This window comes from Rhea americana, unplaced genomic scaffold (genome assembly GCF_003343005.1).
Source record: "Rhea americana isolate MKP2758 unplaced genomic scaffold, rheAme1 scaffold_3, whole genome shotgun sequence".
Classification (NCBI taxonomy): Eukaryota; Metazoa; Chordata; class Aves; order Rheiformes; family Rheidae; genus Rhea; species Rhea americana.
This window is the reverse complement of record NW_028186423.1, coordinates 1151725-1175189: the sequence shown is the minus strand read 5'-3', so window position 1 is coordinate 1175189 and position 23465 is coordinate 1151725. Positions and strand designations below refer to the sequence as shown.

Here is a 23465-nt window from a genome sequence, read left to right as displayed (position 1 = left end):
TTCTGTGTTTCCAGATATCTGCTTATGAGGATTCAGTTGCTGCTCATCTTGCAAAAATCCTCAATTCTGATCAGCACTCAGTAGTCATATCATCTGCCAAGTGAGTTAATGTTTTCTTTGTATGATGTGTAGGATAAACTGCCTGTGTGACTTCCCTGTATATCACCATAATAATCTTCTTCGTAAGCTTGAATTTCTTATGACTGGCCCAGCTGGCTTGGCTTAATATAGCCTCATCTGTACCTTGTAGAGTGAATGTTTTTTCTGTAGAAATATTATGTGGCTCAACTGTAATGGATATCTTAATACCAAATACACGAACATTTAAAAAAATCATGTTATGTTAATATAATGTGATTTTAAGTCACTCAGAATCCAGCATGCAGTTAAATATGAAACCTACTGTTACTAATGTGATCTAGTTCACATTACAATTTTTATGTTTTGTTTGGCTCATACTATATCAGTAAGAGGACAAACTACTTCACCGATGCAAAGTAGAATTTCAGCTGTGTAGCTCTCTTACTGCTCTATCTATCAATAAACATTAAAAAAAAAGTGATCTTAGAGAACAGATTTTTTTTTCCGAACTGAAATACTTAAAAATGAGGGATAGCTGCTCTAGAAATCATGGACATCATCTTGGACATCATGGAGATCAGAAGTAATCTGTGTATACTTTCTCTGTGAAAAACTCTTTTATATTTTGTGAATTGCAAAAGACTTACCACAGAAACAGTAATACATGTGACTATCTTAACAGAAAAAAAAAGAGATGCAAGTTACTGAAATACTGTTTTAAGATACACATGCTGCATGCTGAAAGTTAAACTACARAATACTTTCTGTAACTCCAAATTCTAAAAGGTGCCCGTATCTTCCTAAATCTCACCATTTAGTTCCTGTAAAATAAATTTAAAACGGATGAACACTACTAACCAGTTGTTCACACCTGATTAGTAAAGTTGCTCTGCGTCTGCCAAATAGGCAATAAGAACCACTCTTTTCTCTGGCTTACACAATGAAAATTCATTTCAACCACTGTAGTTTGTATAGAGATGCCTTAGGGCTAGCTGTGGCTCCTGTAATGGGATGTGCATGGACGTACGCTTTCCACCTAAGAAGTGCTCCCTTAAAGTCAATAGATTTTCTTGGTGGATTGTAGGGTCCACCTTCACATGGATGGTTTCGTTTGAAGTTAATTAAGGGACTGAAAAGTTTGCTACTAGCCCTGGTACGGAAGGGAGACAAGCGATGGAAGGGTTAAATGTGAGAGAAAAACATTTTGTTCTGAAGCTGCTCTCTTGAATTTTGCAAGCCATGGAGAATCATCATCTACTTTGCAAATAAGACCACAGAGTTTGCTTTACAACAAACATGGTATATAGTAGTATACATATGAGTTGATGGCCATAACTTAATCAGTTGTTCATCTCCATACGTTTATGTGAAGTATGTTCTTCTCAAAAGTTTTGGGTAGCATTGGATCTAATTTAAATATAAACCCTAAAAACGTGTTAATAATTTAATAAAATTAATCAAAAAATTTAATATTAAAATGTGTCTATTTTATTTGATTTCTTCCCTCTCCTATTTTTATCTGAAGAATATTATGTGAAACTGTAAAGGACTTTGTTGCCAAAATAGGGAAGACTTATGAAAAACCACTGGAAAATGCAGAAGAAGCTGATGCCATGGCCACTAAAGTAAGATTATGACAGTTTTGGCTGTTAATTTTCTTTTTATAGCTTATGGATGTTTCATTTTTGAATAGCTCCTGGATACCCAGTTTGGCTTCTGTTTTCAGGTCCATGACTTTAAAATGCTTCTCTTCTTAGTACCTGGAGCAATTATTTCCATAATATTTTTAACAATTTTAAACATTCTCTGTAAAATCTATTTACTCTGAGTAGTGCTTTCTCTTCTCTCTTCTTTCATATAGGATAAAGTGTACAGGATAAAAATACATCCGGATAGACAGAAATATTTTGTATTAGGAATTGTACTTTTCTGTAAAAGGAATTAAGTTAGCTACAGGAAATCGATGGAATAATGAAGAGAAAATATGCTGGGAGAATGAGAGGAGGAGAGATTATAATGTTAAAAATAATGGATTAGTCTGCAAATAGTAGAGATCATGTTGCAGAATCAGTTAAAAAAAAAGGGGGGGGGATCTGATTAGAGGCATAAAACCTACATGATCTGAAAAAAAAAAAGAAACCAAAACCACTAACAATCACAGGGTCAAGAAATATACTTGCTAGATGGCAATTATTTTGCGATTTATGTTTCTGTACTATTCAGTGTACATTTTAGAAAATGTTCATTCTTTTTTTTTTTTTTTTTTTTTTTTTTTTTTTTTAAAAAAATTTTTTTTTTTTTTTTTTTTTTTTTTTTTTTACTATTCCAGGAAAAATGTTGTGGGTTTCTTATCCCTTAAGCACAGAAAATCACCTCTTTTCCAGTTTACCTGGAAAAAGCAACTGCATAGTTGGGGGTAGAGATGTTTGACAGTGTTCAGTTTTGACTTAAACCTCTTTGCTCTCTGACAACTCACACTTGCTTAAATATACGGTTGTGTGGTCAAAAAAATACCATGAGTTCTCAGTCAAGCAGCTGGGCATTTCCCTATAGATTAATCTTCCACACTGGGGTATTGAGCGCCCATAATTTGTTTTAATGCAGGGTAAATCAGTGGTGGTTCTGACTGTACTACAAACCATCTGAAAAGGAGCAAGATCTAATCTGCACCTTCACTATGCAGCAGGCTGGGGTTAGCATGATATATTACTTTATTTTTTTAGTATATATTTAGTTTATTTTAGTATCGCCTCTTTGAATATGGATGGTACAATCTTGTTGGATGTCACAAGGTCTGTCTGCAAAAAGCCATGCAGACCTACTCATAACCTGATATTGCAAAATGTTAAATCTGGATTTGGAATTTATGTGGATAGTTTTAAATCATACATCAGATAGTTTTAAATCCTACCTCATGGAGAGTGTAGAACCCTCCATATAACCTGGTATTCGTTTCCCCAAAATGTTCACTGCTTTTTATGATTYTTTTTTTGTTTTGTATATGTGTGTTCTGTTCCACTTTGTTTGTAATGTACTGTCTCAGTGTTCAGAGTTAAATGAGAAGCTAGACCTATTGCTCCAGGCTCTCCACTCCGAAGCCCAGGCTGCTCCCATTCTCCCAGGCATCACTCCCCCCATCGTGGAAGAAGAAGCTGAGGAATTTTCCAGTGAAGAATCCTTGTCTGAAAGTAAAGAGCAATTAGCAGAGTGTGTTGCAAAGTCTTCTACCCAGAAGCTCTTCAAACCAAGAGAACAGCTCATGCTGCGGGCAAACAGTTTAAAGAAGGCGGTGAGGCAGATCATTGAGCAAGCAGAAAAAGGTGCGCATTAGCCATGTTTTTTTTGTTTACTGATAGAATAATGTTTTTTTTTTAATTAGCATAAGCTTTCAATATGAAGGCTTGATTTCTACATTTTCATGCAGATAAAATTAAATCCATATTACAAACTGCAAGGAAATTCTGTTTGTTTGAATGTTGATGACTGTGTGCAGTACACACACATACACACACGTATGTATATGCATGTCTCTGAACATGCACAAGCATGTTTCTTTTGTAAYTATACTCCTCCACAAAATGAAAATTTTCAGCAGTAAATCTTTGTCAATGGGCAAAGGGTTGCTAGGCTCCTTTTCACTGAATTGGCAACAGAAACCCTTTGTTAATATTTGTAAACCTGAAATTAAAGCTACAGAAACAAGAAGCTAATTTCCAATTGCTGTAGATTTTTCTTTAAAATATTTGAATATATATATATATATATTCTTTTTTAATAAGCAGTTGTGGATGAGCAGAATGCTCACAGTGAAGAGCAAGTGAACCAGTCCCCACTAGAATATAGCAAAGAGTTGGATGAATCAAAAGAAGAGGAAAAAGAGGAAGATACAAAGGAATTTGAGTCCCAGTCAGGTGAGTAATTTAGAAATAAAATCATTTTAAATCACGTAGTTTTATGAAACCAATCTTGTTGGCCCCATACTTAAAATGRTTAGATTATTTTTATTCTTTTCATACCACATACTTGCTGAAAAAAACATCTTTCTGCATAGACTTTCTTCTCTGTCTGTTGCAACCGCTTGTGTTGCATGTGCTGGGACAATGTGTGAAAGCGTAAAGCTTTGATTGTCGTTTCTAGTTAGTTTGATAGAATATTTTTCCATGAAGATGCTGTTTGCCAAGTACTGGAGTGTCCTTTAAGTAGAAACTATTTACACATTTCAACAGATTTGGCTAAATAAAAGTGGATAAAAAAATGTCAGGGATAAGATGAACGATCTTTTGGAACAGATTTACAAAGCTGAGAAGGCATTTTTGAGGAAAAATGTGCCTCTTTAGTCCAGTCCTGAGCAGGGACTAGAACCTAGGTAACAACAGTGATAGCGTGTCCTGGCCACAGGGGTTTTAGGGTGTATTATCGGAATTGCTGTCAGTCATTTCTGTCGAGGGTGTTTAACTTTGTGTAAAACAGACATATTCATTCATTATATCTGCAACAAAATTCTGATGTCTCATCTGGGAGTTTACCTCGAGACAGAGTTATTGGAACTGAGACAGAATGGATATTTAAGTGTTTTATATGAACTGGAACAACTTAAAGCAGGAAAGTATACAACAGAAATTGGAGCATAGATTTCTCATGAGAAGTAGTAGGACTGGGTTCAAGCYTGCTTTTTTGCCTGATTTAGAGCAGAGATTTGAACAAAAATCTTTCGTATCGTATTTGGGTCCAAGCTGCCTGACAGGCGGTATTAGCACTYCTGCCTCTTCTTCATGCGTGTTATACTCAAGAATTAAATTGAATATTCTCTTTAAGTTCAATCAAGAAATATTTAATTCAGCTTGAAAACAACTTATTTTGCATTACTATGTATATTGGCTTCTGAAAGTAACTAAAAAGCATGTACAAAGGCAAGATTTTTGTATGGGCACATATATGCACAGGTGCACACACATTTAAATATATAATACGTTTAGGCATTGTGTAGATATTGATTATTCAGAAAGCCATTATTTATGATATTTTTAGATACTTACTAGATCTATTCATTTGCCCTGATGACCTGTCACAAAAAGTAGGATGAGGCCTTCCTGTATCACAGTTAGCTTAAAGAGATTGCTTAAAGTTTTATCTTTAGATGTCTCAAAAATGTATTGAAATTTATGTTTTCAGTAGGATGAGCCATTGCTAKCCAAAAGGCAAGGATCTATTATCTGCAGACTAGAGCATGGTGGACTTAATTTGATGGTGGAACCTTTATTTGTGAATTTCTTGACTTCCTGGCATCAGTGTTTGGAGATTTACTTGTAACATTTACTTAAGACTACATTAATTATAATTAATTTTAACCTTATTTTSACTATCAGAGTTTTTCAGTGGTTGCTTTTTCCTATGTGCTGTTAAATAGCACCTTACTTAAATGTATAGTATATGCTCAGCTGGTCTTATTGTAGGGTAGGATAGTTTTAAAAGATTTTTGAATTGAGCCATTTAGAAATAACAGTACAGTTTCAGCAGTCATTCCGTTTGGATTAGAAAGAAATGTTAGTATGGAAAACTGTTCCTACAATCTCTTTTGAGCTGTTCCAGACTCTAAGGCTGGAAAGGTAATGAGCGCTAAACTGTATTTTAAGTTATAACAAGTTAAGTGTGTAATTTCATTTTTATTAATTGACTGATTATTGTCTGGATACTCCTTTAGAGGAGCAGATTTGTAAATAGTTGAGTTGCATGTTAGAATACCCCRTTATAAAATACTTACAGAAATTAATGAAGCTAAATCTTTTAGAAATGGACAGGCCAAAGAATCAAGAGGATTAAGAAAAATAACTTGATCTTAYTAATTTTTCTAGTGACTCAGTACTCTAATCTTCAACTCCGGGCTTTCACAGCTTCTGTCAGATAGATCACTGTCAGTTACTAGGGCTCCTTCCCACAGCAAAATGTTTAGCTTGGTTGTCCCAAAGACACGTCAAGCTGGCTTCTCAAGTGCTGGCTGCTATACAACAAGCCATATAGTAAGCCACTACAGCAAGCTACACTTGCTTTCCAAGCCATAGAGCCCCATACCACCTCTGTCCTTGGTCRGATCCACTTCATCAGCTGCTCCATAATAATTTTAGGAAAGCTACTAGGTACTGTGGGTGGAAATTTCAGTCTTTGCTGCATTACGAGGGTTGGCCACAAGAGAAAACCTGAATCGTGGAGAGACGGTGGTGACTGGTAGGGACAGTAAAAGGCATCTCCTAGGTATTTAGGAAGCCACTGCCTGTGATCAACAAAATTGTGTGGTATTTGCATCTCCTCCTGTTACACTGGGCTGTATTGAGATCTTCAAGAGGTATCGTCCTCCTGAGGCTCTGCACTGAATCTGGTGTCTGTGTCATAGCTTCTACCTTAAGCATAGGTCGTGAGCTTACTGGGGCTTCTGTTTATTCAGGATCTGACGTTTCCTTTTCCCCAGTAATGGATTCCAGACCTTCTTCAGTGGTTGTCTCTTGCTTGGCCYCTCTCCTTTTACCTTGGTTATAGGATATATGTATGCATATATATGTATGTGTCATCATGATATATATACATATATATATGTGTCTATACACATATATATATCAATGCTTTTTGCTTGTTCACTTTCAGTGGTAGCTCATGGTGATGCCAGCTCTGTGGGCATGGTGGATGATCTGTTCCTACTGCTGCAAATATATAATAAAACAAAAATACATAATACATGCAAACAAATATGTATGCATACATATATATATATATATATATATGCACATACGTATATAAAAACCTTGTTTCTTGGTGATACCATTTCTGTGCTTGTTAGAGAATGTGTTATTCTTCATACATCTGAAGTGTGGGAAATAGAGTGCATATTAATGCTGTCAGAGAGAGATAGGTGTTTAGGGAGAAAGCATGAAACATGAATTCAATTATCTGCAATGAAACATCAGTTTTACTCATTAGGGCTCTGTTGTTTTTATCAGAGCATGAACAGCAAAAGTTTATCTTTATTGCAGTTATACCCATGAGTCTCATCTGTCAGATAAAGAGCAGCTGCTCTGCTGATTTTCCTATTTAATATAAGTGCCTTATTCCCCAGTACAGAGAGAACAAACTGTGTGAATAGCATTGTGAATTTTTCAGTAGCATTATGAAAAATGGAAGTTAATTGTGTTCTGAATACTATGTTTTACCCTCTGAGAATTTTCCCTGGTCATTTGATGAAGGTAATATTTTTCCATATGTTAATTACCTTCATCTAAATATTTAATAACTTGTTAGATATCATTTGCCATTTTTATTTCTTTTCATTTTTTAACATTATACGACAATGTTTTGTCATGCACATATGCAAATCATTGTGTTGCATTGATACCACACAGTACTACTTACATTTTGTGGTAATTGCTAAGGCTAGTTTACAGATGTTAAAGTCAGAAGGAGGCATTATGATTATGTATAATAATACATCATTTAGTCAGACCTTGCATATAACAGTCAAGAAAATTTCACTCACTTGTTCCTGTTGTGAGTCTAAGAATTTATGTTTGACTTAAGCAAGTCATCCAGAAAGGCTTGAAGCCTTTTTCCTGAGATACAAGGAGAAGAAGAATTCACCATTTCACTAACCGGTCTACAATAAATTGTCAGCATTTAGAAAGTGTACATCCAAATTCTAGCTTGAATTGATTTGAATATAATTTCTAAGCGCTAGTTTCTGTTATTACCTTTGTCTTTAGATTTTTCCTGCTCTACGTTTTCTTTTCGTAGGTGTCTTTGTACAATATTCCCATGTTACTTTTAGACTGAGTTTCAGGATTAACATGAGCTGATCTGTGTCCCTCCTGCCACAAAGAAGGATATTTTTTTTCCTTCCCACTCCATTCGTGGCAGTGCTTTCCTACTGCTGCCTTGTTGCTAGCCCTAATCATTTTATTTTTTTCTGTTTTTTCTGAGTCAATTTTGAGATGTTACGAGGAAGATTTTGGATCACTTTGAAATCCTTCTATTTTGCTTTCTGAATTTCTTCAATTGACCAAGGTTGAACTCGTTCCAAAGCTGAAGTACTGTTAACATACGAGATAAATTGGAGCAGAGGGAGCCAAGAATTGTCTGACTGTGCTCAGATTGTACCAAAGCTTTCAGCACACGCACGGCAGTGCCGTACCAAAGAGCATTCGGCAGTACCCAGACTTCCTTTCTTGGGGCACCAATTCCTAACTAAGGCTCTGACTTTCACAGAGGTTGACTTCCCAAGGCTAGTGTGAGCATTAGTGAGCTCCCTCTGTCAAAGACAAGTCATGCTAGGAAACTAAATTGAAGTACCTGAAGTTAGCCCTCTGAAAAGCCCGTCTGTCTTCATCACCTGCAGAGGTAGCCCCAAGGAATAACTGGCCTTACTGAGCTGGATTTCCTCTTTGTGAATATCTTCTCCTTCCCTGTGACTTTCTTCCTCATCTTTTTTTCCTGAGCTCTTGTCTACCTTTGTCACCAACAATTTGATCAGCTACCAAGCGTGGCTTGCTGTGTGTCATAAGGCTTTGTTGATCCCTATTCAGTTCGTTCTTAACAAATAATATTTCAACCGTTTGGGGAATTTGTGTGAAAGAGAAATTTCTCTTGTGAAAGAGAAATAAGTGATGGTAAACTGATCTCCTCCGTGATCTTTTTAACTGCGGAAGACAATAGAGTTTGAACATGGCTTTTCCTTCCCGTGTAATATTCGCTTTGGCCGTAGATAAATTTGTCAGAATTTTGTGGGAATGTCTGATYTGTCTGATTTTGTCAGATTCAGAAATCTGATGCAAGCAAATCCATTGTAGCTGCTTAAAATAAATAGCATAGCTGTTAATCAGGTATTACCGTGGCTTAATTTGAGCCTGGGTTAATAATCATTAGAAAATGATTATCTATGTTAAAATTRGTATAAAAAAATAATAAGCCATGTAATACAGGCATCTTTATGAATAAATGTACATTGAGTTTAAGTTTAAATAGTTATTTCATTAACATTTCTTCTTCAATTATGATTTTTCTGAAGTATGTGATTTTTTTTTGTGAAATCTGTTGTTATGTTTATTGGAAACTTAYTACAGTATTAAATACTATAAGATTTTAAGGCTCATATAGTTTAATTTTTGCTAGCAGCTGAGTTGGGAACACCTCACACTGAATTCCTTGCATATTAATGCATTTTTATTTTTGCTTGATCTTTCTATTTGTGAGTTTTCTTCCCTGCATTTAGAGGGAAAAAAGTGGTGTGAGGGAGAAGGAAATTTCTCATAGAAGGGTGACAGATATTAATTAATACTTTTGAAGTATTTTGAGGACTATAAAGCTATGCATTTGGTAATGTGCGGATATATCTAATTGGTGCTTTTATCATTGCTTTTTCTGTACAGTTAAAACTGCACCAAGATCTCCAGATCGGCGTGCAAGTCGAGGTATCCATTCTCATACGGGCTCCTTCTCTGCTCCAGCTTTGGCTGCCAGCAAAGAAAACCTCCCTGTGCTTAACACCAGGATTATCTGCCCAGGTAATCGTGATTTTGAAATCTGCTGCTCCTTTCATAGCTTTAGTGTAGCCTTCTCTTCTGCTGCTTCCTGTCAAACTCTTTTTGCTTYAAGCCACGGGTTTTACCTGGAAGTRCCATAGARTTTTCTMRATAGAAGTGAACTAATGTACACATCTTTGCGTTGTATCACATACTGTATCGCCTGAAATCCTGAACTTTCTTTTCTTTCCTGTTTTTTTTCCAATGTGGTACCTGAGTAGTAATCACTGTACTGTGTCTTAGCTCACTCTCTTTCTGTACAAGAGAGCCAGAGACCTGAAAGATACGCAACACAGGCAAAAGTTGAGATGGAAATGCAATCACTTAATGTATGGACTTGATGGATGCTGTTGTCTCTCAGAATCATGTGGCTTATAAGAATCTATGTTTCTCTGTTTATCAAATGAAAATTGTTACTTCTTTGTATTTCTTACCAGGTTTAAGAGCTGGATTAGCTGCTTCTATTGCAGGAAGTTCAATCATTAGCAAAATGTTACTAGCAAATATCGATCCATTTGGTGCTACGCCGTTTATTGATCCAGATCCAGATTCGCTGTAAGAATTTCTTTTTTTTTTCCCCTATCTAGTGGGTTTTTTTTAGTTTGATTTTCTTAAACATCTTTAGCTTTTCTTAATCTGTTCTTCCTCGTGAAACTCTATTTTGTTATCATTTAAATGACTAAGATGAGCTCACAGCTTTCTTGGGCAGTGGACCTCAAGGTYTGAAAATAGTTTGCATTTGTGCCATTTTGGAATAAGCCCTTAGTTATACATAGTGCAATGCAGTGTTGCAGCAGCCTACTGACTCTGAGAGAAGGAGGTGGGGAGGACAGTGCTTGAAAGCTGTGTTTTCCTGCTTGAAGTGCTGAACTGAACAGCCAGGCATTGAAGCAGAGTTTGATCACTCCCCAATAGACAGTGGAGAAGGTCCCCTGAATGAGTGGTGCAGTGAMGGGGAGCAAATTTTGTGTCCTCAGACGCCTCCGCTTCCAAAACGTGGTGTGGTGTTGGTAGAGACTTACAGATGGTAAGTGAGTTGTGAGCTGCTGCCCTCTGTGGATCCCACAGAGCAAAGTGTTGACGTACAGACAGCGTTGGCCGACTGTCCAGTGCCAGCATTCCTAAATGCAGCCTGTGTGCTCGTCCTGGGTTGGTGCTGCTGTCTCAGAGCAGTGCCCAGGGCAGCTCTTTTCCCATATTGTCGTGTTAGAACTCTGTATTTTGGGTTTAGTTGAGATAGCCTAGGATGGGAATATGCTGCTGCTGCTTCCCCATCTGATGGGGAGGAACTCCCACTCGTGAAGGGTCTGGCAGACGATCCATCTCTTCTACTGCTGTTGTGTTTCCATGGAGAGATTCAGAGGAAACACCTCGTGCAATCTTTTGTTGATGTTCTTGGACCAGCCACAATCTTGGTTAAAGCTGTGTGTGTCCAGGTACTGTACAAGTGCACACATAATGACCACTTTTCTTCTAACAGGGAGGGATATTCAGAAAAATGTGTCATGAACAACTATTTCGGAATTGGATTAGATGCAAAAATTTCACTTGAATTTAATAACAAGCGAGAAGAGCATCCTGAAAAGTGCAGGTAATAGGATTCTCAGACATATTCATAATTCTATTTTTATGTCTTTATTTGAAGTCCTTATTTTTTTCCTCACTCTAAAATACAAGACATAATAACCTGTGTATTTCGGTATGTAAATTTTATTTTATCTATTTTCAGAAGTCGGACAAAAAACATGATGTGGTATGGAGTTCTTGGCACAAAAGAGTTACTGCAGAGGACTTACAAGAACTTAGAACAAAAAGTTCAACTCGAGGTAATTTTTCTTTATAAGCACAATGTTGTTTTTTTCTGTTTCTGCAACATATAGTTCAGAATTTGGGGTTCCTTCTGAAACCTTTTAGCATTCTTGTGTCAACCCAAGTCAATAAAATTCTGCCCTCAAATGCACACTGGAAAAAAAATAAGCTGTATAGTAGGTGATTCCTTGGTGGAAAATGTTGGTGCTTAAATATTCCAGAATACTGGGGTTAATATTTCTTCTTATTTATTTATTTATTTTTAAATCTTTTATAATTTATACAGCAAGGATATGTTTCTTAATGTTCACTATACTAAAGGGCGAGACCAGATAGTATCGCTGCAACACCAAATCCAGTGTAAATTATCTGAGCATGGTTAATTTAAGTTTTAAAGCCAAATATAAGTCTTTTTCACAGTACTAGGAACTTAAAGGAGATAAAAATCATTACTGGACGTAGGAAAGGGTCATGGGATGATTGCAGTTCTTTTCAGCCAAAGAATATGTAGGCTGCCGTTTGACAGAAAATACTTTTTTTTTTTCATGTTAAATATTTCATATGGAAGTTCATGATAYTCATGTGATGATAGTTTTTAAGTTGAGAGAATAATTTTAATTTATTGCAGCTCTCTTCACTGAGCTTTGGGAGGGTTTTGTATGATAGAGGCAGATTGCCGTTATCTAAGGACTGAGTAATTATCAAGGAATTATGCAGTAGTTAGTGAATATAATGACAGGAAAGAACATTATGTATGGCACAGATAGATTTCTAATTTAAGAATCTTTTGAGTAAGATTCAAATAAGATTCAATAAGACATTCARATCTGACCTTTCCATAATGATTTTTGAATATTTCTGGAAGTAAACCAGCAAGCAGAGATCTCATATTTAGTATTGYCTTGCATAATATCAGCCTAATGCTAAAACCTGTGATTAGGTGTACAGCTTTGGAAAATTAAAAATATTAATATCAGGAATTAGGGACAAAGCCCTGTAATGCAAATGATTATGCAGCATCTATTAATCTCACAGCACATTCTGAATGCTGTTAGATTTTGATTAAAATGTTAAATTCTGTAATGTTGCTAAGATCAAAAAACTGAGCACTTTTTTGAAAATGTTTTGCAATTCTTTCTCCTCCTAATAAGTTACCAAAAATTTCCTCCTTATTTTGTGAGAATTTCTATATCATTTGTGTAATCATAAGATATTTTTTCTKTGGGACTCGCAACTTTGGTAATACAGCAATGTTCTTTAAAGGAAATTTTACCTGACTAGTAAGTTTGCTGTCGCGAAGTGGTGCTGGAGTCCAGCACTTACAACTGTATATTCCCTGCTTGCTTCAGATACACATTTGTGGCACTGAGGCAGGACTTGCTGAAAGCATTCCTGGTGAGCAGACAAGAAAACTAACCTACAGCAGCTGCCTAGGGCCCTCGGCATGTCTCAGTGCTTCTGACCCCCAGGTCAAGGCTTTGAGACTCTTGGGCTCTGCTCTACACTCACTCACTTAGCTTTCAGTCAAGAATGATTTCACTGAAGTCCATAAATTTACTCTGGTTGTAAGTAGTGTGAGATTGATTATATGTGGTTTTTGCATGGTATGGTGTGTATGGCTGTGTGCAGTCATGTTGAGTAGCACTTGAATTTTCTTAAGTTTTTTGGAGGAACAGAGGGACTAAATGGCAAGAGGTCACAGGACCTACCTCTTGCCTGCAAGATCAACAAGTTTAGCCACAGCCAGAGGGACAGCTGTGAGTTCAGTCCTAGATTTGCCTTTGTTCTTTTGGGAGGAGAGTGATCTTTTTTTTTGAGGAAGCCGAATGTACAAGTGCTAACAAAATACATATTTAACTTAATGTTTGTGGCTGTCTCAGAAACACTGTTAGGTTTAGGATTTATTTTCTTTTTTCAGCTTAATGGACTTTACTGAATAACARTTGTATTGCAATATCGGGAATGCAACTCTAGGATGGGAGTCTAATTATTCAATGAGTAAACAAAGATTTTTGTAATATCCATGAGAAATTTCACAATAAGGAATGTGAAAATGTTTCTCTGAACAGACACATAACACCTCTGCTCTAGGTACTACTGTTTTTTTCAACTCAAAAAAAYTGATGCTGAGCTTGAGAAGAAGAGGTTTGTATCAGAGCTGCCTCACAGTGTGGGAGGAATGAGCTTGTGCCAGCCTTTTAATGAGTCTGTCCTCCCTTACTGGCTCTGTTGAAGCTTCATATGTTAAAAAATGGTTGATTACTTTTATCATGCTACTTATCTTACATACTGAATGAGCTTTTTTCCRTTACAGTGTGATGGACAGTACATCCCCCTTCCAAGTCTGCAGGGTATAGCTGTGCTAAACATTCCCAGCTATGCTGGTGGGACTAACTTCTGGGGTGGAACCAAAGAAGATGATGTGAGTAGCACGAAAGAAAAGTAACCTTATGAGCAGAACCTGCAATAAATTCAATGTGCTGCTGTTTTCATTTAATTTCAGTAGTACTAGCATATAGTAAGGATAACAAATCTTACTCAGGGCTGTTACTGTTTGAATTAAAACTGTGAGGTCTCAATCAAAATAAGGCTTTCCTTTCTTTTTTCTTTTTTTTTTTTCTTTTTTTCTTTATACATTAAACTATCACTCAAAACTCTGCTTCAGATTAGGTTGTAATTGTAATGTAGACTATCCAGGACTTTTTTCATCAAAATGCATTCTTTTTTTGTGACTTACTAGCCTCTGTGTATTTAAATATATATAAATATATATATATTTATATATGTATATATGCTTAGATGTATATATACACACACTACACAAAGAAATCTGAACAAGTTTTGATATCCTTTTCTTATTTTTATTATATGTCAGAGCGTTGCAGCTATGTTTATATTTGGCTAGGGATATCTAACATTTTGATATTTTCCATGTTCGCATTCATAGCTTGAATGCATTTCTCTTGTCTGCCCAGCTGCTATTCAGGAGTTTATTTTTCTCCCTGGGCTCCCTCACTGAGAGAGAGAGAAGAGCTGTGCTAGCTGTCATAATAGTATACAGCAAATGCATATTTCTTGGAGCAGTTTTACTGATACTCTTAGTCTTCTGTTGATCAGATGTGTCAGCAAAGAGATGTGTTTGTTCTGGACAAATTTAGGTGCATAACTCACTACTTTAGTGCGGTCTTGAGTGACTGATCATCAGAGATGATGGCAGTCTGAAATGCTGCGAATTCTACTTACCGGGACAGAAGAAAGTTGTTACCAGCAATTGCCAGCAACTATCTCTGAGATACTGTCCGTGAGYGAAGCAGGATAGCCCCATGCTGACTGAGTTGAGCTGGGCTTGTTTAAGCTTGCTTTTCTGGTCTCAGAAAGACAGACAGGCTGGAAACATGACCCGTGATGAGATGCACTAGGGTAGGAGGAAGTTATTTCTTGAATGTTGATACTTAAAGATTTGTTTGTGTTTATTAAAAAAAACAGCTTTTTTTCAGCAAGGGTCTTTTACTTTTGGAGAGATGCAGAAGATTGGGTTGTGGTTTGCCCTTCCTCTTGCTAAAATGGAAGCACAAAATAAATGAGCTTTTGCAACCACTTTTTCTTAACCCTGGCTGGCTGGCCATGTAGACATCAGTCACACTTATTAAAATCCTGTTTGGAGAAAAAAAGCTATAGAGCTTTAAAATACATAAACTAGGTCAAGAGCTATCCATATGTTTTACCTTGGAATAACAGCATCACCATCTTTGCTTTTTTTTCCCAAGACAATCACGTCTGGTACACAAAAAGAAATTTGGAGAGAGTGAAAAAACATTGCTTCGAAACAYTCTAGACCAAGTTAAATTGCACTTTATTTCTTTGGCACTGGTCTGTCGAAGACTGATCTGTGTGGACCTGTGATGCTATGGGGAACAGGACCACCTGGACATGGTACTAATCTCCAGTGACTGTGTTGTGCAGTCCCTTCCCTGAGATCCAGGCCCTTCTTGGTTTTCTGGCCAAAGCCACTGCTCACCACACTGAGCCTGAGGGCTTCTGCTGGCTCAAGGGGCGCTGAGGACCAAAGACTCTCACTCTTGCCCGTCTTCTCCCCGTTTCCCAGCCCCCTCTTATTCTTCACCCTCAGGAAATCCTCTCCCAGGCATTCCTGGACAGGCCCCAACTGTTTGCAGCTTTTGGACTCCTTTCGTGGATTCTGCCCATGGTGCCTCTTGAGGTAGTCTGAGCACTGCTACCCTTTAAATGCTTACTGGAGTGGCTCCTCCTCTGATTTTTCTTCCTCATGGCTCTCTTTTGCTTATCAGGATGAAATGGTGAAGTTTCAAGTGACCTTAGGGCTTATGGTATCTCCTTCTGGGTCCTTGGGCCAGTCAACTGCAGCCTAAGACTTCCCTGGGACATGGCTAAATCCCCCTACAGGACACCAGGTGGCAATGGCTTGTCRTGTGCATTGCATGAGCTCACAGAAATCCAAAGTCTTGGCTGGATCAGGACATCTGTTCTGTACAAAAGTGATTTTCATGTTTACAGCAGTTAATTTGATGCAGTGCAAACAAGATTCTCTTCAGTATTAAAGCAGTATTTAATAATGCAGACTATGGGCTCTGATGCTGCTTTCCAGAGAATTAGAACATAGGAAGAGAAGCATTTCTAAGAAAAGAAAAACATTATTTTTCTTAACTTTAAGAACCTCTTACATACTAAGTGCTTTGACGAAGTGAAGATTTGAATAGTCCTTTCATCTTGTGTTGAAGAACATCCTAGTCTGCTTGCTGAAATAGGCCATCTAAGGCTATATTATATGTGGTCATTCAGATATTCAAAATGCTATTATTACTGGCCTTTTAAGATAACATTTATCTACAGTCTACAGTATTGTACTCCTGTGACTTTTGAGAGGGAGTATAGTTACTCTACAGTAAATAAATCAGAGTATTTAAGTGTTGAAAATAAATCTGGAGTTGAACTGAAGATGACTAAATTCATGTTTCATTTAACATAGGGGCTAAGCAATAGATTTACCATCAAAAATTGATTCTTCTTCTTTCAGATATTTGGGGCGCCATCATTTGATGATAAAATTTTAGAAGTTGTAGCAGTATTTGGCAGTATGCAGATGGCAGTTTCAAGAGTCATCAAACTGCAGCACCACAGGATAGCTCAGGTTCGTTTCTCGTTGGAAAGCACGCGACATAGTTGGCAGCAGTTTGGGATGCTGGCGAGTGGTGGTAGTCTAGATGACCACTGCCTTATGCATTAATAAAGTGTTGACATTGTTTTAATTTTAGCAGCTAACAAATTGTCTTGCGTGATGAATGAACTATAAAAGTGCTTCATCCTTGAGACAAACCTGGAGGGAAGCCACAGCTCCTAGTAATCAACATATTTCAGGTGGACTGTCAGTTCCATTAATATTTATTGCTCTGTAAAATAACATGTTTGTTCTTTTCTAGTGTCGGTCAGTAAAGATCACCATACTTGGCGATGAAGGGGTTCCAGTGCAAGTCGATGGAGAGGCATGGATCCAGCCCCCCAGTGTTATTAAAATTATACATAAAAACAGAGCTCAGATGCTAACACGAGACAGAGTATGTTGCAGAAAGTGTGTTATGAGATACCTTTATTAATGTTGCTTTCTGTAGTAGTTTGTTTCAATTGTAACATGAAAAAATGAAGTGTATAAAATATTTTTATAACTTTATATAATTTATAAACTTATTTATAATTTTATAATTTATATAGTAAGCCTAACAGAGAATTGTTTGTTCATATAAATGACTCAGACCATTGTTAATGTTTATCAGTTTGATTAATGCTATTCCTATATTCTTATTAATATACTAAGGTGAAGAACAGTTGAAGTTTGATATGATATTTTTTAAGGCACTCTGTRTACGCAGCACGTATTTTAGAACAATTACAGAATTGTCAAAGTTATAAAATCTCCATTTTTCAGAATATCTATTTGCTGTTTCTCTCCCCTGACTCTGACCTACTAGTCCTCCCTCTTTCCTGTGACACGGTCTCAAAAAGTGGAGACACAACAAGCAGAATCTCATCACACAGCCACTGGAGAAGCCATACTTCTCTAGGACCATGACATAAAAGGCTTAACTGTCCCTCAGTTCTCTGTCCACTAACTAGCTGTTGAATTTACTCTGGAATTAATAGCATTTGAACTGCTTTCTATTAAATCTGTTACTTTTTTTTTTTTTTTTTTTAAGGTTAGAACCTTGTAGTGCTTTCTGATTTGGAACTTCCTATCCTCGCAACATATGTCTATAATATTGTCTTTGTGTTCATGTATTTTTGAAAAAATATTTATTGAGGTTAAGGGGGTGAGAGACAGCTCTTTCAGAAGTGACCTATTCTCTATATTAATTTTTTTTTAAAAAAATGACATTTCATTATGTATAGAGCTGTATTACATATGTAAGATAGTGTGCAAGTCCGCATGTTTTTATATGAGTATACATACACACAGATGTATGCACACATATAAATATAAGCAAATACTGGAAGTGTTGTGAACTGAATGTATAATTCATTTTGACTAGGCTTTTGAAAACACGCTGAAGTCCTGGGAAGACAAACAGAAGTATGATTCCTGCAAACCTGTCATTCGATCTCCCTTGTACCCTCAACAGGCTGTTGAGTTGGCTACAGAAGAGGAAGTTGCACAGATCCAGCTGTGCTCGCAAGCTGCAGAAGAACTTATTACCAGGTAATGAAATCAATAAGTTTGAGTTGGCAGCCTATATTTGAAGACTGAATTATTTATAGAAATGYATATATAGTCTTAAAGGGGTGTATTTCCCCCATCTTCTGATTAGTTTTCCACTCTATTGGTCTTCTGATTCTTTTTTTAAGATTTTAAATTTTTAAGGCTCAACTTGTTTGTGGATATAACTGTTCAGAATTTTTTTCTAGTAAAAATTTCCTTTTTGAAGGAGTGTAATGGGAACAGAAAAACAGGAAGTCTTTTTCAGAGAGGTGTTTGTTTGAAACATCTCATTTTATACAAAAGCAAAAACACATTAAAAAAAGAAGAAAAGATCTTAGTGGTCAACTTTAAATCAACRCTGTGGATGGATTCATCTGACCTAATAATGCCAGACTCCCCAGATAGTCAGTCATATTTCAAGATATTTCTAAAGCCCCTGTGCATCTGATCTGTTTTAGATGCACCCTTTACAAGGGATRCCTGTATCTAGAATTATATATTTCTCTCCATTGGTTATAACAGGAATCTTGGTGACTAGGTCTCAGATCTGTATCTGCATTGCTGATGTCTCATTGTAACAGRTGAATTTCAGGTGTTTGCTACTGCTTGTTTTGTTCTTTCCCYCTCACCCCCCACTCCGAGTATTTGAAATAGTCTCCTSTTCTAGGTTTGACCTACCAGTTCTTTTCTTCTGTTGATTTTTCTGTTCTACCATCACTGCTTCCTCTTCCTTTTTTTAATTTCTCCCTGAAGACTTGTAATTCATGCTGTAAAATTGATGAGCGCTTTTCACTGGCACTTAATTTTTTCTTAAAATATTGCAGAGAGAGTTACAACACCAACATTCAAGGAGCTCAGATTGCCAGATAAACACTTTGCGCCTTTATGTGTTTATACACTCCCTCATTGTTGTTGCAGTTTTCTGTTTCATTACTAACACTCAAAATTCTAACATTTCTGTAGCTCAGGATACCTCAGTAATTTACATTTGTTGAGATGGTAGTGAGCTGCTGCTACAAAACTGATCCCACGACCTTGCTYATCTTCAAGAAATACTTTCTCCCTGAAATGCAAGTTTTTTGAATAAAGAAACTTAAWTTTTCACAGGAAAAATATCTACTTCTTAAGAAAAGGTCTTTTTAAATCAAAACATTTTATAAAACTTCTATTCATCATGAYGAATGTTCTTAAGCCTCAAGATTAATTCTTGGAGTGCCTGTTTAGTAGCACTGACAATGTAGGAAAGGAATTGAAGAACTATGTATTGTCTTTTATTGTGGTGGTGACTTAAGTAGGCAAGGAAGAATGATTTAGGTTGTAATTTACCCAAAATGAAGTTTAGCCAAGAAACCTTAGAAACTTTACTATTTTAAAGGTCCATTTATAATTGGACCTCTCATAATCTCAAACTATTGCAACTAATTTTAATGTTGAATCTAAAGGAGTTCTTGAACTTTTCATGCTATACTTTGTGTAACAACTGTATTTTTTCTTAAATAACGTCACATAAGCTATCTTAATATAGTAGGGTTTTCCTTTAATGTTTATAGGAATTAATAGGCCCACATTTTTGATGTAACTTTTGCATGGCAATTTTACTTTAAGAGAAATAAATGTGTCTTGGTATTTCATAACAATAATAAATCTTCTGTATTATGAATATCATTTATATGAGATGCTCTGCTAAAAGAGATTCCTGTATTTCAACTTTTGTTGTTATAACTATAGTTAGGAATCATTGAAGTGTTTTGTGAAACATCTTTGTATATTTTCTCATTTGAGGATATTATGTACTTTAAGAATTGCTCTATAAATACAGTAAGAAATATTTTTCTATTTTTCATATTTTTGTAGAATCTGTGAAGCAGCAAAAGTACATGGCCTCTTGGAACAGGAGCTTGCTCATGCTGTCAATGCATGTTCTCATGCATTAAATAAAGCCAACCCAAGGTTTCCTGAGGTAAAGGAATAACAGAGATTTCCTTATAAGTAAATAAACTGTACAATCTGTTTGCCTAAGGTTGTGACACAGGAGCTATTCTGTACTCGCTTTCCCCATATTATACCAAATAGGATGATAATTCTTGAAGTTTTTGGTAACCGAGACTCCCAAAAATACATACACGTGCTCTAATTTGAGTCAAGATGTTTAATGGATGAATAGATGCTGTTTCTTCTCTTGCTTTTTGCCACTTATTTGAAGGTAGAGGCAAAGGGAAAGTTGCTTCCAATTCTTAAGRTTCTGCTCTGTGTAGCAGCAGGAAGTCTTAGCTCTTCACATATTATGGAAACACTCTGTAGCTGATGAGTATGGCAGAGGTCATGCTCCATGATTCTGAAATTTATTAATACCAGGAATGGGAGCTAGGAAAACTGTCTTCATACTGAAGAGGCACAAGAGTTTTCTCTGGATCTTAGACAGTGTGACATCTGAGAAGGCAAAAGATGCTGTTTCTGCATTCACTCCATGTCCTCCTCAGATGATGTTGCCTTTTGTAATGGCTGGACTGCAACATTAAAAATTGTGAAAATGCAAAGTGTCTGTTTTTTGTTAAGGGAGGGGCACACAGCTGAAAGGGAGATAAAAGGTTTGGACTGGGGCCTGGTAAGWGTACATCTGTTGTCCTTTGGAAGCAATCAGGAAGTTGCTGTGTCTGCAGTGGAAGTGCCACAGCCTGGGATGCTCATCCTAAAGTGATGCACTAGTGCTGATTAAATCAAGTGTGTGTACTAGTATAGCTCTGACCATGAGTAAACCAAGCTCATATTAGCAAAGAGTAAATAAAATAGGCGAAGTAAGCTCATATGTGCTTGAAGAAGACCATGTAGACGTATCCCCAGACACAGAGTAGAGGCATGTAAAAGCTGAACAAATGTTGTAATTGCGTACATACCGTACATATTGTGCATGTGTGTATGTATGTTTATACATCTCTCTCTCTCTCTCTCTCTCTCACGCACACACACGCGCACACACCAGGTCAATCTATGTGGATGCATTCATAACAAATTTTCACCTCCTTTTGTGCTTAGATGTTGGGCTGTAGTGGTACCCAGAGAAATGTAAAGCAGGGAAAACTGAGTTGGATAGTTTCTCTCTTTACACTAGGCAATTGGGTTATTTTTAGAGGCTAGACCCATAGATGATAAATCAGGTAGAGTYTATCTGTATAGTTTTATCTAACCTAAATTTACCTAGTCACTCATCACTATGGTAAATATGGCAAACCCTTTTTTCTTAAAATACATTTAGCAGTTTACTTCTACTAGGATTAATGTGAACAAGTCAGTCTTGTTAAATGAGTTCTGCTGGCTTTTGCCAACCATAAATATTGTGGGTTCATCTCACAGGTGTCTGGTCACATCATCTTGAGGTTCATATCAGGTCATATTAAACAAAGTTGAGGAAAAGGCAATAAATAGTACATTTTCCTTTTCTAGTCTTAGTGCTGCAGAAGACTAAAAGGAGGTGTTATATCCCCAGATAAGACACACAGTCAGTTCTAGGTTTATCTAAGAAYAAAAATTTCAACTTGTGAATTGTGCTTTGTGGTGGTAGTCTCTCTATAAGTGGGCTGGCTTGTCAGTATAGAGCTAAATTGACATATTTCTCCTAGGAGAGGATCCTTCAGCTGTGTACTGTAAGCCCAGAGTACTTTTGCTAGTCCAATGTGTGTTCCTTCAAATGATCGTTATCATTCTTACTCCCCAGAGTCTTACCAGAAACACTGCCATGGAGATAGCTGTCAACGTGAAGGCCCTGCATAATGAAACTGAATCTSTGCTAGTAGGAAGAGTTCCTTTGGTAAGGTGACAAAATACTTGGTTTTATTCCTTCACTGATACTAGAAGTGATTTGTTCTTTGCACGCTGCGCTGATTTAAAAGATGGACATGGAATTTATGACATGCTGTTGCARCTCTCCAAGGCCAGTTGGAGGATATTACACTGCATTTGTAGCTTGAATAAGAATGAGTTATGAATTGTTGTCCTAGGCTGGCACCCATCTCGCCTCTCTTCAGATGTCTGAGAGCTCATTGCCCTGGCTCTTCTTATTGGCCCATAGAGAGAAATAAGTAAGCCTGCAGAAGGCGATTCACCCAGGCCTGTCCTGGAGGCCTATCTTAAAATATCTTCTAGAAGTTTAGCTTTTTAGGGAACCTTGGATGTTCTACTGCRTATTTTCAGAATTCAAAGAGAACCTGATGTGACAAGTTTATTAAAGAGAGTTATTYAGACTCATACATTCAACTTCTGCAGATCTAATTTGGACAAGGAAATCTCACCYTTGTTCTAATCCTGGCAGGATTAATACCATTAATTGGTAAGTGCTCCTACATCTGATGGCACTTGAAGTCTTTGCATCTTCTCTCTTTGCTAGTGTTTCTGTCTAAAATGGTGGAAGACTACTTAAGAATTGTTGAACTTTGGAAGAATAATCAGAAAATTCCTATATGTGACATCGTGAAGAGAAGAAACATGTCAGGTTTTCTATGCTGATCCAGTTTTGATATTAAAAAGATCCTCAGYAGGAACAGTTACATCTTCTTGGGATTCAGAAGCAAATTTATTACTAATTTATTATTACTACTACTAATAATAATTAGTTAATTATTAATTTATTATTATTAATTGTGCTTAGGCTCTAAAATTAGTCAAAGGTTAGGCTCATATGATAAGTTTTATGGAGTTTTAAAAAGGAAGGTTTTTCATTGGATGATTTTGTCCAAGAGAAAGGAAAAATATCTGCATTTTTTTTTTAATTCGGTTGCTATTGCCAATTTCCCATTTCAGACTTGATGAGGAATCAAAATAGAGAAATTTGTTGTAATTTTAAAATAGCTTGGGAAGAGGAATTAAAAGAARAGGTTTGAGTTGCTGATGCAATACTACGTATGACTTACTAAGGCAGTCTAGAACATAATGTTATTATGAAAAYTTCCCACTGAAACACTACCTTTTCYACARCCAGTTCTGATCTCACTGCATTGTTCARTTGGTCCCTTGATCAGACTCCAAAGCCTAATTTGATTTATTTGTGCATTTCTTGCGTACAGTTCTTCTGTTTCTCATTGTAGCCTGTGCCAGAGTCTTCATGAGTCTACATCAAATTTATTTTTTAATAGCAAGGCTGTTGGAAGATACCTAGATACYTTCCAGAGATGTCCATGATACTCATTTGACATTATGCTTGTTTAGAACTGTGTTTTAAAGTCACGGTAGCAAGGCACCCTGGTAGCCGTATGGGCGTGCGTTTTATAAAATGGTGAAGTTACATGTATGTTGAT

At 36.7% G+C, this 23465-nt stretch overlaps 1 protein-coding gene across 5 annotated transcripts in view; it reads left to right on the top strand.

Moving 5' to 3' along the window:
- The window catches only part of DGKH (diacylglycerol kinase eta), an 81392-nt gene that overhangs the window by 46465 nt on the left and 11462 nt on the right, over positions 1 to 23465 (top strand). For 4 of the 5 annotated variants that reach the window (XM_085309457.1, XM_085309456.1, XM_085309459.1 and 1 more), the window contains 14 exons: positions 15 to 100; positions 1607 to 1706; positions 3125 to 3401; positions 3864 to 3992; positions 9489 to 9623; positions 10079 to 10196; positions 11122 to 11232; positions 11371 to 11467; positions 13765 to 13872; positions 16504 to 16617; positions 16907 to 17041; positions 18011 to 18177; positions 20032 to 20137; positions 21890 to 21982. In XM_085309457.1, coding sequence (XP_085165583.1) covers positions 15 to 100; positions 1607 to 1706; positions 3125 to 3401; positions 3864 to 3992; positions 9489 to 9623; positions 10079 to 10196; positions 11122 to 11232; positions 11371 to 11467; positions 13765 to 13872; positions 16504 to 16617; positions 16907 to 17041; positions 18011 to 18177; positions 20032 to 20137; positions 21890 to 21982 — 1776 coding nt within the window. The remainder of the gene's footprint in view (positions 1 to 14; positions 101 to 1606; positions 1707 to 3124; positions 3402 to 3863; positions 3993 to 9488; positions 9624 to 10078; positions 10197 to 11121; positions 11233 to 11370; positions 11468 to 13764; positions 13873 to 16503; positions 16618 to 16906; positions 17042 to 18010; positions 18178 to 20031; positions 20138 to 21889; positions 21983 to 23465) is intronic. The other variant, XM_085309458.1, reaches the window with a different exon arrangement.